We start from the raw sequence: 15,851 nt of genomic DNA, 5'->3' as shown, positions 1-15,851 counted from the left end.
GTACTTACTCACCCTCATGTTGTTCAACCCCGTAAGACCTTCGTTCATCTTCGGAACACGAATTAAGATATTTGTGATGAAATCTGAGAGCTGGATCATTCCTCCATACTCCTCAATAGGCTTCTTCAGGGTTTGAAACTTGCCAGCCCCGAAAAGTCATTAAAGACATCGTTAAAATAGTCCAAGTGACTACAGTGGCTCAATCTTAAGTTTATCAAGCGACGAGAATACTTTTTGTGCGCAAAACAAACAAAAATAAAGACTTTATTTCAACTATTCATTTCCTTCTCTGTGGGCCTCTAGTCAGTTCACTTAGTATGATTGCGTAGAGCTACATCACACGTAGGCTCACTATTGGCCGACGCTGGTCATGTGTGTGATGCGTGTGACGTACAACAACAGAAGCATTTACGCTATTACACTAATGAACTGACTCGAGGCCCACAGAGAAGGAAATGAATAGTTGAAATAAAGACGTTATTTTTGTTTTGTTTTTTGCGCACAAAAAGTATTCTCGTCGTTTGATAAACTTAAGATTGAGCCACTGTAGTCACTTGGACTATTTTAGCGATGTCTTTAATGACTTTTCGGGGCTGGCAAGTTTCAATCCCTTAAGAAGCCTATTGAGGAGTATGGAGGAGTGATCCAGCTCTCAGATTTCATCAAAAATATCTTAAGTCGTGTTCCGAAGATGAACGAAGGTCTTACAGGGTTGGAACACCATGAGGGTGAGTAAATACTGACAGAATTTTCATTTTTGGGTGAACTATCCCTTTAACATGAATGCTGTTTATATCTTGTGGCTATACTATTGAAACAGTGAGTATTTTGCAAATAATCAAGTATTTTGCTATATTTTACAATTGGCCTACTTCACTTCCATTGTAAGTGCCGTATTGTGTGATAAGTGTGTATTGTGTCGTACACCCAAGTGTTACAGATTATCGAAAAAGACTTGTTAATGTTGGGGACTTGTTAGTTGTTAGTGAATATGATTTGTTGAATAGTTCACAACAAGATCAATAACATGCATTTAGAAAACAGATTTTCATTTAATGGCAAATTTAAGGATATTTTGACTTGTGTTTTGTTGTGGTAATCCACATTGTGTGCTGTCAGTAGTCACAATCACTTGTCTTGAAACTGGAATATTCCTTTGAAAGTGCTTAGATTTCAAATTTATAAATGGATTTGTTCATTTTCACATCGTCCCAGCGAATCACTGACACTAGTAACCTAGTGATGGCTGTGTTATTTTATATAAATCATTTAAATTTGTTGCTTAAGAGAATTGTAATGTTGAACATTACAGAATCATCACTGGGTTTCAGAGCCACGAGGGTGTCAGTCTGGCTGAAAGGACAATCAGTCATCTTGTTGTTTATAGCATGCATTGCTTTTAAAGAGATTTTTGTAGGCTTTTTTGAAAGCCAACTGGATAAAGATAGTGATTTACATGTGCTTTCCTTATTTATTCACCTTATTTATTATATTGTATAAGTGAATTTGAGTTTTATGAAAACATTTTGTTTGTTTCCCTTGACTGTTGATGAATAATCTCTGTGAATAAAATTAAGCTCACAGTTTAAACCTTTTAATGTGTTTCTACCATGCATGGTTATCTGTTTTTCTGCTTCAACGATCTTCCTATACCAAAATATCTGTGGTTTAGCTGCACTGAAAATGCTCTGATAAATTTCACCAGAAGCAAACCTACACATTGTACAAACTCACTGCAAATTGAGTTCAATCTCATATCCAGCCCGATTACTTTAAAATTTGCTGCAAAATACATTGCACATACAGTTAATTCCCGCATGCTACTCTAAATGTGTGTGGGTGGATACAGTTTAGTGATGCTGAGTGTATTTGAAACTAAGAGCTGCTCATGCTGTGTGGTTAGCTTAAAACACCAGCTATACCTTAACCACTCACACTACTACCCAACAGCATGTAAGGCTGCCATTCACCACCGGATGTTTATACAGTTCACAGTGTGGTCGGCTTGATGCTCACCTGCAACAGAAAGCTGCACTGTCACGTTTAAAGGCTTTTGCTGCTAATTTAAACCTGTTTGACTATTGTTTTAAAACCACATCCCTGTGAAAAAGAAGTACACTTTAAAAAGAATACTTAATAGGGAAATAAAAGAGTTTAAAAGAATATTCTTTAGTTTAAACTGAATGCAATGTTAATTGCAATTAAATGAAAATTTTTGTAGTTTAAATTTATATTAAATGCAATTAACTGAACTTTAGAGGGCCTTTCTGACCCACTTATATACGTAGTTTCTTAATTCTATTCTGTTTGAAACATGTTTAAACTAAAACGTACTGTCGAATGTACTGACAAGCATTTGCAGTAAACTAAAATATGCTTTAATGTAATTTCTATTGAAACTTTTATCTCATGTATTTAAATATATTTGTAATTATGTAATTGTTATGAAGTTGCAATTTAGTTCATTTAAAATATATTCATTTTAAATATATCGAAATAACACTACAGTTCACGTGTTTGTATGTTAGTCAACACATCAAAAGTGCACTTATTTAAAATACTAAAAATTAAAGCAATTTAAGATGTACTTTAAATTACAACTTTTAATTTGACATGATTAAAGTGCATTTTTAAATAGGGGTTAAGTGGGTTAAGAGACACTGCATCCAAAATCGAATACTTTCCCACGATATGAGAAAAAAAGTATGCCAAAATAGTAGTATGTCCATATACATATGTCGTGTCCTAAATGATACACTATGCACTCTTAAACTATGTACTTGCGTAATATATACTCAACCGTCTAGTGTACGAATTTATAAGGTAATTTTGTCTTTCACGTGACAGTAACAACATGGTGGATGTAGTACGTCCAAATTTCATTCATACTACACATATTTATACTTTATAGAACATACTTATTTTACGTCCGTGAAGTAAATTAAAACTCAAATCTAGTAGCTACTCAGACAGTATGCGATTTCGGACGCAGCGATAGTAGTGAAAATGTGCTCTACACTTTTAAAAAAAAAGAAGTTTTTAAAAACTGTAACTACACTACAAGTGCACATTCAATATGATTACGCACACCTTTTTTTAATAGCATATTTACAAGAGACTTAACTATTAAAATAGATTATTGAACAAACTAAATGTAAAGTGATAAACATGTTGAATATGTAGGCCTGTATTCATTTTTCTGGTTTTGAAATTACTGTACACAGTATTATGCATGCTTTTTAATACAGTTTCAGAATGATTTGAATTGCTACCTGAAACCCTATTTCTTTTATCCAACCATCTTCAGTAGACTCACATTGAGATATATAAATGAATCTACTAGAAGTAGATCCATAACGCTATTTTTTTCTTCAGACAGTGCAGTGTCTGTCATGCACATGTACAAATCTAATGTAAAAACCTATTTTAGTACCATCCACTAAGCTTTTATGGGCTGCAATTGTGTTAGTCAACTAATGAGCACAATTACTTCATCTTTCCTTTTGGTAGCTTTTGCAAGTCATAGTGGCTGGTTTGTTGTGGAGGAGCTTTTGTTATAATGTACTGAGCAGCTCAGGCAATTGAACACCTGCTACTATGTCCCCCTAACTGATGTGTAACTATTATTGTCGCCAGGAAACAGATGTGAGTTCATGACTCTGGAAAGTAAGTGTGTTTGGAGTTGTGGTTGAGTTTGTCTGCACGATGGGCTTCACTCTGTGTGTGTGTGTGTGTGTGTGTGTGTGTGTGTAGGTGGGTGGGTTTCGGAAAATATGACTTGCCATTTCCGGCCAAGATTCGATTAATTTGTTGTGCCCCTTGACAATGTGGTGGTCTTCATTACCCACCATCAGCAAGAGACGGAGGAAAGTGGGCTTTGGGTCACCTGTGGAAACCAAACGTTAAAAATTCTGTCATCATTTAGTTCATGTAGTTCTTTCTTCTGCGGGAACACTTAAGAAGATATTTTGAAAAAGGTTTTTTTGCTGTTTTTGTCCTTAAAATGAAAGTCCAATGGGGTCCAAAACAATCAGATCCATCTGACTTTCAAAGTATTGACAAAAAAGAACTAAGGCTATCTTATTTTGTGCTCCAGAGAAGAAAGACATGCTTGTAACAACATGAGGATGAGTTAATGATGACAGAACTTTAATTCTTGGGCAAACTGGCCTTTTATAATCAGTGTATATTTTAAGATGTATATTTGTCTTTTCTTGATAATGCACATTAAAGCAAATTATTATCAGGTAAAAAAAAAAAATCATGAGAATCAACTTTAATGGGAGCAGGACCTACAGTATATTCTTTTCTCTGTTTTTCCAAGTTCTACACACATAGCGCATTGTGGTAAGACCTCAGAAAGACATGTGGTCGGAAGGTAAATCATGGGAGCAGACAGATCTCTTCCAGATGTTCGAATTCAGACGTACACTTACACACACTTGAGAGGGAGCTCATTGGGGAGCGGTGATTTCCCTGGCCGCAGAGTGCATGAGAGGGTGAAGTAGAGTGACTGGAGACAGACAAACACACGGGATGCCAACTTTAAAGTCACCAGGAAAGAGTCAAAGACAGTTGCAGATGGAAACAAATGAATAAGCACGCAGTAGATGTGTGTTACTCTCCTTCCTTAACCAGGCAGATCCACCGGGCCCTCTCGCTATACCTGTGCGCTGGTGTGCTTGCTTGTGTGAAGGTCAAGTGGCTTTTTGGAAAAAACCCACTGGGAAGGTCTCTCCAGGGGTTGTGGTGATCTCCTGTAGTAAAACAAGCTTCCCCCCCTTTTTTTATTCCCTGTGGGAAAAACTAAACAAGTGGAAAGGGTGCGGATGGAGAAAATCTGAGCAAGAGAGAGAAGGTACATGGGAGTGTTTGGGTTGTCCTTTGAAATTGTGTGGGAAAAATGAAGTGGAGGGTTCCCTGACTGGGTGCGAGAGATCTGGAATTTTCCAATTGGCTTTGGTTACGCTGTTGGCAGCAATTTCTGACGCACATTCAGGAGCAAAAAGGGTAGAAAACACGTCAAACGTTCAAGAGACTCATATGCGGTTAAGACAAGGTCAAGTGCTATTGTAGAAACTTGGGGGAGGAATGAAGAGTTTAAAAAATAGATAACAAATGCATGCATCCTTCTGTCATGCCAATTGACAATTTAACCTATGCAACGCCTGTTTGCTTTTCTGATTTACACTGTCTGTGTTTTTTTAGTGCAACTAAGACTGTAAGTCTTTTACATATCTCTTTAAAAAACATACACTGATTATTGAGCCGTGTCACTGTTTAAATTCACCTCACCCACCCAAACAGGTTTGAAAACCATTTTCACCCAATCAGGGACCCTCTTTCTTAGAGCTATAGGAGTATGTCATAGGTTTTCTATACCTCCCTCTTCCTCTACCCATTTTTAAACTCTCACTGATGTGCCTAAATGAGTTAGCAAGTTTCGACTTTCGGAATGATCAGCAAGCTAGACAGGTAAGTGAAAACAAAACAAGTGATAGTGAGAGACAAGGGGGGATTTTTGTTTATATGCTGTATGCAGATCAAGCCAACTATCTACCCATTTTTATAAGAACTTAGTAATAAAGGAATAAATCAATGCATTGGTGGATTCAGTTCATGTAGTTTAATGACATGCAAGGGCATTGACTTGTTTTCAGACTTTCTCCAGTTTCAGAAGGTGTAAATTGAAACTGATAGTTATTTGTGTGAATATCTGTGAGTGATTGTGGGAATGATTAGATGCATGTCTATTTTTACATGCACATGGTTAAGAACCAAGTCTAAACTCAACCGAACAAATGACTGCAAGTGTCCCAGTCATGCTGAACAATGTGATCATTACAAAATGCTGTATTGGAGTTTCTGAATTATTCAATGTCTTTATCATTAAAGTTCCCTTTAATGTGATTCAATTTTATGATTATATTTGATGTGTGATTACATTTTAGATTTGTAACATTTGAAAGTAACTAAGAACTGTTTTTAGCACAATATTACAGTTTAGAAGTTATCAATAATGTTTTAAACAGTATTTTTTTTTTTACAATAAACATCTCAAAATCCTTGCATTTGCAAGTCATTAATTAGAGAACTGGAATTTTGTATAAAGACATGTTTTCTGGTAATGTATCATGAATTATGTTTATTCTTTTTTTACAGTCGTAGATATTTTTTGCTGGAAATTAAAAAAGAGATTTTTGCAGTGTGTACTCCATTATCTATTTTTAATGACAAATGTGATGCAAATGAATAACATATAGTGTCCTGTTTTACTGTAGTGTTCTCATGACCCAGAGGAAATTCATCTTCCATTATAAGAATGTGCGCTGGGCCCGAGGGAGACACGAGACGTACCTTTGTTTTGTAGTAAAGAGACGCACCGGCCCAGACTCCCTCTCCTTTGACTTCGGACACCTGCGCAATCGCACCGGCTGCCATGTAGAAGTGAGGGGAACATGATCTGATAATGAGAAAAGATATGATCATAAAGGCATTATTATAGAGATAATAACTTTCATCTTACTCATTCTTTCTCCATCTGTAACCTTTTTCTCCTTTTAAATCTCAAGCTGCTCTTTCTGCGTTACTTGGGTGCATTGTGTCCGGGCCTGTGTGGTTCCAGTGTGGACGGTGCGAGAATATGTTACTCAGTGACTTGGTTCTGCTCCTGGTCGCCCTGCTCTAAATGCGCTCAACAACTTGCCCACTTCCTGTCGCAGACGCCAAACTTGCGTCTGAGAATCTTTGTGTCACGCCTTTACTTCTGTGATGAAGAGGACAGCCTGGAGAGGGAAGGACTGCGACACTTGAAGAGGGCAGGAGTGCAGATCTCTGTGATGACGTATAAAGGTAAATGGGGGAGGGAACAAAGGGGGGCGTGGTTAATATTTGTGATGCAATGTGGCAAATTACATGCCATACTCTTGTCCTTTATTAGATTCTGTTTTGTTTTTAGACTATTTCTACTGCTGGCAAACATTTGTTGCACGGAGGGAAAGGAGATTTAAAGCCTGGGATGACCTTCAGCAAAACTCTGTCCGACTCGTTCGAAAACTCAATCAGATCCTGCAGGTTACAAATTTAATAATCTTAATACGACCTTGGCATTAAATTACAAGATTATAATGAATACTAACTAAATTCAATCATATCACTCTGACTACCCAGACAGCAACATAGTGTCGGCCCAGATCCGGCCCAAATCAGTTACATTTACCAGATGTGGCCCGGATCAGGGCCGAAACTATGTTGCTGTCTGGGTAATATGAGATGACACTCGTGTGGCCATTTATAGTATTTAGTCATTAAGAAAGTGCCCCACTTTACTTGTATTCACTTTATTTAATGGTAGCTTTTGTGGTTGTGATCCATATATATAAGTACATATTTGATGAGGTCAGATGTCATGGCATATTTGTCAGTGCTAAATGACTTGCTTTCTTTTTCACTGTAGCCCTGCGAGACTGAGGATCTGAGGGATGTTTTTACTCTACTCGGTCTATGATCACAAATATGAGATTCACAAATCAATGAACACTGAGACGTGAACGACTGGGATGAAGAGAAATGGTGCTGTATTACCTGAGACTTGAATCCTTTGACTTGAATTTGATCTGATTTTGTACTGTATGTATAGCATTAATAATAGGTGCTATTATAAATAAAGGTGACTTGACATTAATGTGGTTATTTTGGGTGTCAAAATAAAAGCTGTTATTTGGCATTAATATTTTATCAGTGATAATCCAGTATTTATTTTTAGTATTAACTGTCTGTGGAATACATACACTATGTTTCATTCACTTCAAAATTCAAATCTGGGGTCAGTAAGATTTTTGGATTTTGAAATAAATTAATACAATTATTCAACAAGGAAGCGTTAATTTTATATAGTAAAGATATTTAGAATGCTACAAAGGATTTATATTTTAAATAAATGTACGGTAGTTCTTTTGACCTTTTTATTCGTCAAAGGGTCCTGGAAAAACATATCATGATTTCCACAAAAATATTAAGAAGAAACATTGATAAGAATTGATAAATGATAACTGGCCAAGCGTTTTGGCCGTTCATTTACACAAAAATGGCATTTTGGGGGCCTGAAAACGCAAGCTATTGAAAACGGGGTTCAAAGTGCAAGGTTTTGAAAATTATGCTTTTACCATCTCCATGTAAACAACAGAAATGTGAATTTGTGAAAACGATGACATCATGCTAATTCACGGAGTGTTTCTTCCCTCCGCTACCAAAAGGAAAGATGAAGTAATTGAGCTCATTAGTTGACTAACACAATTGTAGCCCATAAAAGCTTAGTGGCTGGTACAAAGTGACATCTCCAACTACAGGCCTGGTATTGAAAATACAGCCTTTTAAGTCATTTTCGCAGATCCATGTGAACCTGGATCGCATTGTTGTCTTTTTAGTATATTGTTGTCATGTAAACATACCCTAAGACAATGGGAAACCAGAGGGTTGTTCAATAAAGGCCGTCGTCTCAATGCTTAAGTAGCAACTCATTTGAAATGTACATTATTTTAATAAAGTTAAATTAAATATTTGTCAAAATACATTGAAAAGAGTGTGTGTGTAATAACTTTTTTTGCACAGATTTGCACATTATATATTTAAAAGCCTACCCGTGAGGTGCTAATGGTGTGCATTTCCCTTATTATTATTGGCTGCAGGATGCGGACACCCTTCTAGAGCTCTCTCAGTCTGGGACCACGTGTGACCAAGTATATTAAGAAATTACAAAAAAAGTTAAATTTCTGTTCCCACAGAACCCATAGAACATAAAGGGAGTTTACAAGCGCTATCTCCTGAAACAAATGGAAGCCATAGATACTGACATACAATATAAAAAACTCAAGATAAGAAAGTTGGAGATAGAAATCCAACAGCTAGAGAAAAATGCCATAAAAGTAGAACTGCCATATTTAAAACAATGACACATGACCTTTTTGTTTTTGACAACATTCAATTGTATGTTTTCACCCCCAACAGGCAGCTTAAACCCGAATAAAAAAAACAACAACTGATTGTGACTTGTGTGTCTGGTAAATTAAGGGGAAAATCGAGGAGAAAGTGAAACTTAACATGGTTTGGACCATATTAACCAAAATAATTATTGGCATAACTGTCTCTTTTAACCCTGCCAGTTTCATTCCCCTCAAAAATGGCTTCAGTGCCCCAGTCTTCCTCTACAGGCAATGTTATGTAGCACAACACATGCAACTACAATGTCACATGCTCTTTGTGGAGTCACTCTGAGGTAATTCAGGCACTGGAACCTTGACTTGATGAGCCCAAATCCAATCTCTATACGAGCTCTTGTGCATGCATGGGCAATATTGTAGGTGTGCTGTGCCTCAGTCTGGGTCTCCTGATAGGGAGTCAAGAGATAAGGCAGGCATGCATATCCCTCGTCTCCCAGCAAAACTCCTGAAAATTCACCTGAATTGAGTTTTTTTTTTGTGTGTGTTGTTTTTTTTACATTTAATTTAGTAAAGATGTTTTAAAGCTGTAGTTTTTGCCATATGTTAAGTGACTAACATACATTGTGCCAGTTGGTGGGAAAGAGAAGAGGCTCAAAAGATTCTGGAACCATGCACTGAGCCAAGCCACTTTGCCTCTACATTTGTGATGATGCAATCTGCATTACTGGTCATCTAAATAATAGAAAATGTAGGTCAGACTGGACTTAGATATATAAAGTGAGGCTTGTTACTGCATTTGTAATGAACAGAACACTGGTGCCCAGCTTATTGTACATAACAATCGGTTTCCTGTTAACAAAGTGTGACGGACGGACGGACGCTTTATGCGCACGTCCCAGAAAACACAGATAACATTTGGGAAAGCTACAAAAGTTAAGTGTTTGTCTTTCAATTGCCATGTCTAACATTAACAGACAATGAATATTTCCATTTCTATATAGTTAATTTTTGAACTTACCAGCGATTCAATAAAAGGTCTTTCCTGTCCCTGAAAGTACGTTCTCTTTGAAATGCCCTGCGTCTGATTATCGCTCCCTCATCCATGAAAGGATACGTCATGATTATGCGTCCGAAACATATGGGTTGAACTCCCTATTTATTTACATTTAATTGATTCATTACAAAAATCACACCAACTAAACAAATGTAACTTTACTTCTTTACATTTGTTACACTTGTATGTTCGAATTTATTACATTTATTATTAAACTGCATTTGCTTTCATTTTTGGACTGATAGTGGTTATATGAAATAAAATGGCAGCATGCCAGACCAGGTTAGTTTCCCAGGATAAGTTGCCAGAGTAACTGAGTTTGAACTATTTTAAGTTTGCTTTATGAAACGGAATCCACCGACGATATGTCTGACTAACCAAAATAAGCCTGGCTTGTATTCTAATCTTGTTTTTTGGGACAACCCTCAGGATACAAGGGCTCATAGTTTCAGTGTAACATTGAACATATGCAGAGATTTACAAAATAATGAGACACAGGTGAGAGTGATCAAACAATAATGAGTCCAGGCAATAGGAATTGGAGTTCATTATGGGAAAGCAAGGGAGTTGGGAGGAGTGCCCTCTGCTGGAGATCATAGGCACTCCAGCTGGTGGATGGATCAATTAGGATGATTACTGAAGGATCATGTGACACTGAAGACTGGAGTAATGATGATGAAAACTCAGCTTTGCCATCAAAGCAATAAATTACATTTTAAAATATATTAAAATAGAAAACCCTAATTTAATTAGTAATAATATATTTAATAACGTCGTGTCTTTTTAAACTTTATTTTGATAAATTAAATGCAGCCTTAGTGAGCATAAGAAACTTCTTTCAAGACATTTTTAAATCTTACGGTAGTGTACGTCATTGACAGACGCTGATTTGGTGTTGTCTTACCTCGGTACAGCAGGCATTTTGCCAGATTCTTGTTTAAAGGACTGAACTTTTTTTATACACAGTATTTAACTAAAGTTAACTGCAATCAAAGCTTAAAGAGATAGTTCACCCAAAAATTAAAATTCTGTCAGTATTTACTCACCCTCATGGTGTTCCAACCCCGTAAGACCTTCGTTCATCTTCGGAACACAAATTAAGATATTTTTGATTAATTCTGAGAGCTGGATCACTCCTCCATAGGCTTCTAAGGGATTGAAATTTGCCCCGAAAAATTATTAAAGACATCGTTAAAATAGTCCAAGTGACTACAGTGACTCAATCTTAAATTTATCAAGCGACAAGAATACAAACAAACAATAATAAGTACTTTATTTCAACTATTCATTTCCTTCTCTGTGGGCCTCTAGTCAGTTCACATAGTGTGATTGCGTAGAGCTACGTCACACGTAGGCCCACTATTGGCCGACGCTGGTCATGTGTGTGATGCGTGTGACGTACAACAACAGAAGCTTACGCTATTATACTAGTGAACTGACTCGAGGCCCACAGAGAAGGAAATGAATAGTTGTAATAAAGTCGTTATTTTAGTTTTTTGCGCATAAAAAGTGTCCTCGTCGTTTGATAAATTTAAGATTGAGCCACTGTAGTCACTTGGACTATAATTTTAACGATGTCTTTAATAACTTTTCGGGGAACAAGTGTCAATCCCTTAAAGGGTAACTAAACCCCTGGTCAGAGCCTGACTCCACCCACTGGCAATTTTTGAAAAATGCTGGAAAAGTGGGAAGAGCCCAGCGGAGAGGGGCGTGCACCTGAGATGCATCTCTTTGTATGGAACCTGCCTACGTCACCAACAACCGCTGCGTCACGAACCACTGCAACCACCAATAGGAAAATTCAACTGCAGTAGCCACCGTTCAACCTGAAGAGGGCAGCACTCAGACGTTTTTACACCATATATTGTAGAATTAAAGGTGCAGTGTGTAAACATTTTGAGTATCTATTAACAGGAATGCAATATGACATCCATAACTATGTGTTCAGTGGTGTATAAAGAACTTACTTAATAAACCGTAATGTTTTTATTACCTTAGAGTGAGACATTTATATCTACATAGGCGCGGGAATCCCCTTCTATGAAGGTCGCCATATTGTGACTTCATGTTTCTACCGTAGCCGACAGCGAACAAACAGCGTTACAGAGCGCATTTCGTCACTACCTTGAAAGAGAAGCCGCAGAAAGCTAGAAGAAGCTAGCCATAAACACAGTGAGTAGTGACTTTTCCCTTGTCAGTGGTGTAAATATGTAGTTGGATTGTTTCATGTAACTTAATTCTTCTCCCGCGCTGTGTTATGGCTTTGCTATGTGGGGATAAATTCGCTGGTTACGTTCGTGAGACAGCTGATTAGTAGGCTACACTTGTCATTGACCGTAAAACAGTTACAGGAATCACCAACCCGTCGATCTTGGAAGCATTTTAAGTCGATCGAGTTTCCAAAATCAGAGAAAAAAGCCTATTGTGTGTAGTAAGTGGTGTCTAGGGGATCCGGAGGCGCGCGCGCTGTTACAATCATTTCATTTTTGCCGCACGCACCTTTGGGCTCATGCGGACGCGTCGAGTATAAACAAGGCTTAACGCTTTAACCACCTCAGCCACAGTAACAGCTCATATTAGCCAGCTAAACTTTTACTACCCTGTTAGAAAAAATATATAGTTGCATAGTTTCATGTGGTTCTTCTCCTTCGCTATATTATGGGTTTGCTATGTGGGGAGAATGTGCTGGTTACGTTCGTGAGACAATTAGCTGATTACTATTATTATATTATGTATTAAGACCCTTGATCCTCACCTGACTATGGCTTTGTAATCTTTATCCATGATGTGGTTTATAATGGACTGTGGTACAGAAACTTGGTTTACTCTGGCTATTCTCTGCTGTCTCAGACGACGATGTTTGTCCCGTTTTAGCCACCGTAGCTTCTTCGAAAGGGAGGGGTGAGCAGTGGCCTTAGTGCAAACTCGCAACCGAACCGCTAGATGTCGCCAAAAGTTACACACTGCACCTTTAAAACACTTTAAACCCAAATGTCAAAAAATTTCCTGGAATCAATGAACAGCATTTATGAAGCTCCATTCTTACAGATCATTAACTAAAAAAAGTTTTTTTAGTGTTTAGTTACCCTTTAAGAAGCCTATGGAGTGATCCAGCTCTCAGATTTAATCAAAGATATCTTAATCTGTGTTCCGAAGATGAACGAAGGTCTTACGGGGTTTGAACAACATGAGGGTGAGTAAATACTGACAGAATTTTCATTTTTGGGTGATCTATCCTTTTAAGTTAAGAAGTTAAGGCCTGGTTTCACATTCAGGGCTTAGATTAAGCCAGGAGTAGGTCTTAGTTCAATTGAGACATTTAAAGCTTTTATAAATGTGCCTTAGAAAAAAAAAAACATTACTGATGTGCATCTTGAGACAAAACAATGGAACCAATGTATTTTAAGATATGTCAGTGCATGTTGCTTTCAGCTCAAACATGCATTTTAGTCTGGGACTAGCTTAAGCCTTGTCTGTGAAACCAGGGGTAAAAGTTTGTTGAATGTTTCATTATCCCACCAACATTAAAACTAAATGTGCAAGTATATAACTTTGAACATCAGTAATGATATTTGAATGGCTTTGTAATGTAAGTATCATAACAATGTAGCCTATTGGAATGGTTAAGCTCAGTTTTAGTTTCATTTTCACTGTGTTCTGTTCCTGTTTGCCTGCCTTATTCCTCTAGTTAGTTTTCTTTTGTTCATTCTTTTGTCATTGTATGATTAATTAGATCACACATGTTTGCATTCAGTTTCTTATCTTATGTATTTAAGCCTTTCAGGTCTTTGTGTTCATTTTCTAGTGTTGTTTGTGTTTTGAGCATAGTTATGCTGCTACTCTGTTTGGAATACTGCCTTTGATTTAATTTATTAAAGCTATTTTTTATTTCCATGCTAACCTTCTTCTTTGTCGACCAAAACGTGATGCCTGTGAAAATCGATGAATATGGTAGTATTTATTATAAAGTATTTATTTAATTTATAAAAATTTTGTAACAGGGGGGTCACTGCTCCACCAATAGATATATACATGTATACACATATCTATGGCTCCACACACCAAGAGGTCCTCCTTGGCCAGGGGGTTGAAGATTTAAGACCCATCCTAACATCCTAATTTGACCAAATTGGGTAAACTCAGTAACAGTGAAAGCAGTTGTTTACACATAATGTTTATTGTTGAGGCTGTATGTAGGATACTGTGTGGGTGACTAGTGCAACATTTTTATGCAGTTCTGCCCACACTTTCTCAAGTTTATCAACATTTCTTGACTCTGGACAGTGAGTGGACAGTGACCTTATGTTGCTTTCTCGAAACATCTCTGCTTAAAAATCCTTCATGCAGCAGAAATTCACAATGTAGTCTTAAACACGCACACACACACACACACACACACACACACACACACACACACACACACACACACACACACACACACACACACACACACACACACACACACACACACACACACACACACACACACACACACACACACACACACACACACACACACACACACACATGTTGAATCTCATATAACTTATAATAGTTGAAAATTGCTTAACTTATTTTGATGAGTTAAAGCAATGTAAAAATTATGTTGTTATAACTTATTGATCATATATATTTTTTTAAAGCATAGACTGAATTCTCTCCTCAACCTTAAATAAATATTGTTTTTATTGAAGATCATACAGAATCAGAATTTTGGATCTTCTGGAAACACTAAATAAGTAATGGGTAATTTATTCAATTTAATACGTCAACACTCTCAGTATTATACCAAGGTTTGAAAATAAGCAACGTTGTCATAATTGCAGCAGACATTCTGGAATTGTCTTAGCCGAATTATTGTGTTGTACAAAAGAAGTCTTTGAGTCAAAAAGAAAACACACTCTGATTACAATATGCCTGGGAATTCTAGTAAATTTGAGAAGATAAAGGTAACCTCACAGATTTCCCCTCATTGAGTATAGCATATACAGTATATATATATATATATATATATATATATATATATATATATATAGCAAGGCATATTTCTGCATGTTCACTTGTTTAGTTTATATTTCAGGGGCCTATAGTAAATGTTCCTTCTGTATCCCTGTTTCTCTTGTGTCCAGTAGAGGGATCTGTTTCCCACTGTTGAAGTGGAAACCATGAGTGACTCAATTGCATTGTGCTCTGAGTCTAGATCGAATGGCAAGTGAAAGAGTTTTTCAGCCAGAATGAAAGACTGTCGTTTGGTCTCATGAATATAATGTACGAAACTACTCAAACACTGCTGGCGTAGAAAGGTACAAAATCGCATTTATACAGCATTTCCTGTGATAATGATTTCAAAACCGGGAAGAAGAGAAAGAACAAAGTAACAAAGATTTCTGTCTTCCATCTGTTTACATATCAGTAAACATATTGTCGACATATTGTCTCAAAAATGTGTTATTCATGACCACAGTGAGATCAGTAAACCACTTCAGGCACCAGGCACAGCCCATAAATCAAATCATTACATCATTTCTATTATTTATCTCCACTTATCAAAACAAAGAATTACTCAGAGAATACACTTGTATCACAGATGTTTTGTTTCCCGGACAGGTCTTGTGTTCATTTATAGCAAGTTGCTTTCTGCAGTTTTTTTTTTATCATGTCTGTCGCCCCCAACTGTTTGATATGTCTATAACATTCCATAATACTACATGCAAATTGGCCTCTTTGTTGTGTTAAAAATCATTTGTTCAGTCGTTTTTTGATTTAATATTGAAAGTAGAAAAATGAGAAAACAGTTCCTTTTTCATTTTTTTATTAATTTTTTCCACAAAAAAAGACGAAAAACAAGAACTCAGCTT

The 15,851-nt window shown here is 36.9% G+C and overlaps 1 protein-coding gene across 1 annotated transcript; it reads left to right on the top strand.

Annotated features, from left to right (window-relative positions):
* The first annotated feature begins 5,455 nt into the window (after positions 1-5,455).
* aicda (activation-induced cytidine deaminase) lies at positions 5,456-7,507 on the top strand. The gene is made up of 5 exons (XM_077209813.1): positions 5,456-5,475; positions 6,282-6,447; positions 6,573-6,852; positions 6,959-7,074; positions 7,457-7,507. Exons 1-5 carry the CDS (start codon positions 5,456-5,458, stop codon positions 7,505-7,507), a joined length of 633 nt encoding a protein of 210 aa, XP_077065928.1.
* Positions 7,508-15,851: the final 8,344 nt, after the last annotated feature.

Source organism: Siphateles boraxobius, unplaced genomic scaffold (genome assembly GCF_051911475.1).
Source record: "Siphateles boraxobius isolate OS27281-9 unplaced genomic scaffold, OSU_SipBor_1 12, whole genome shotgun sequence".
Lineage (NCBI taxonomy): Eukaryota > Metazoa > Chordata > Actinopteri > Cypriniformes > Leuciscidae > Siphateles > Siphateles boraxobius.
This window is presented reverse-complemented; position numbering and strand designations above follow the sequence as displayed.

Bases quoted from the DNA above. Each gene is read 5' to 3' on its own strand.
- aicda (XM_077209813.1), top strand. From the start codon at position 5,456: ATGATCAGCAAGCTAGACAG. The intron at 5,476-6,281 runs GTAAGTGAAAAC...GTTTTACTGTAG, and splicing joins ATGATCAGCAAGCTAGACAG to TGTTCTCATGACCCAGAGGA. The intron at 7,075-7,456 runs GTTACAAATTTA...TTTTCACTGTAG, and splicing joins AACTCAATCAGATCCTGCAG to CCCTGCGAGACTGAGGATCT.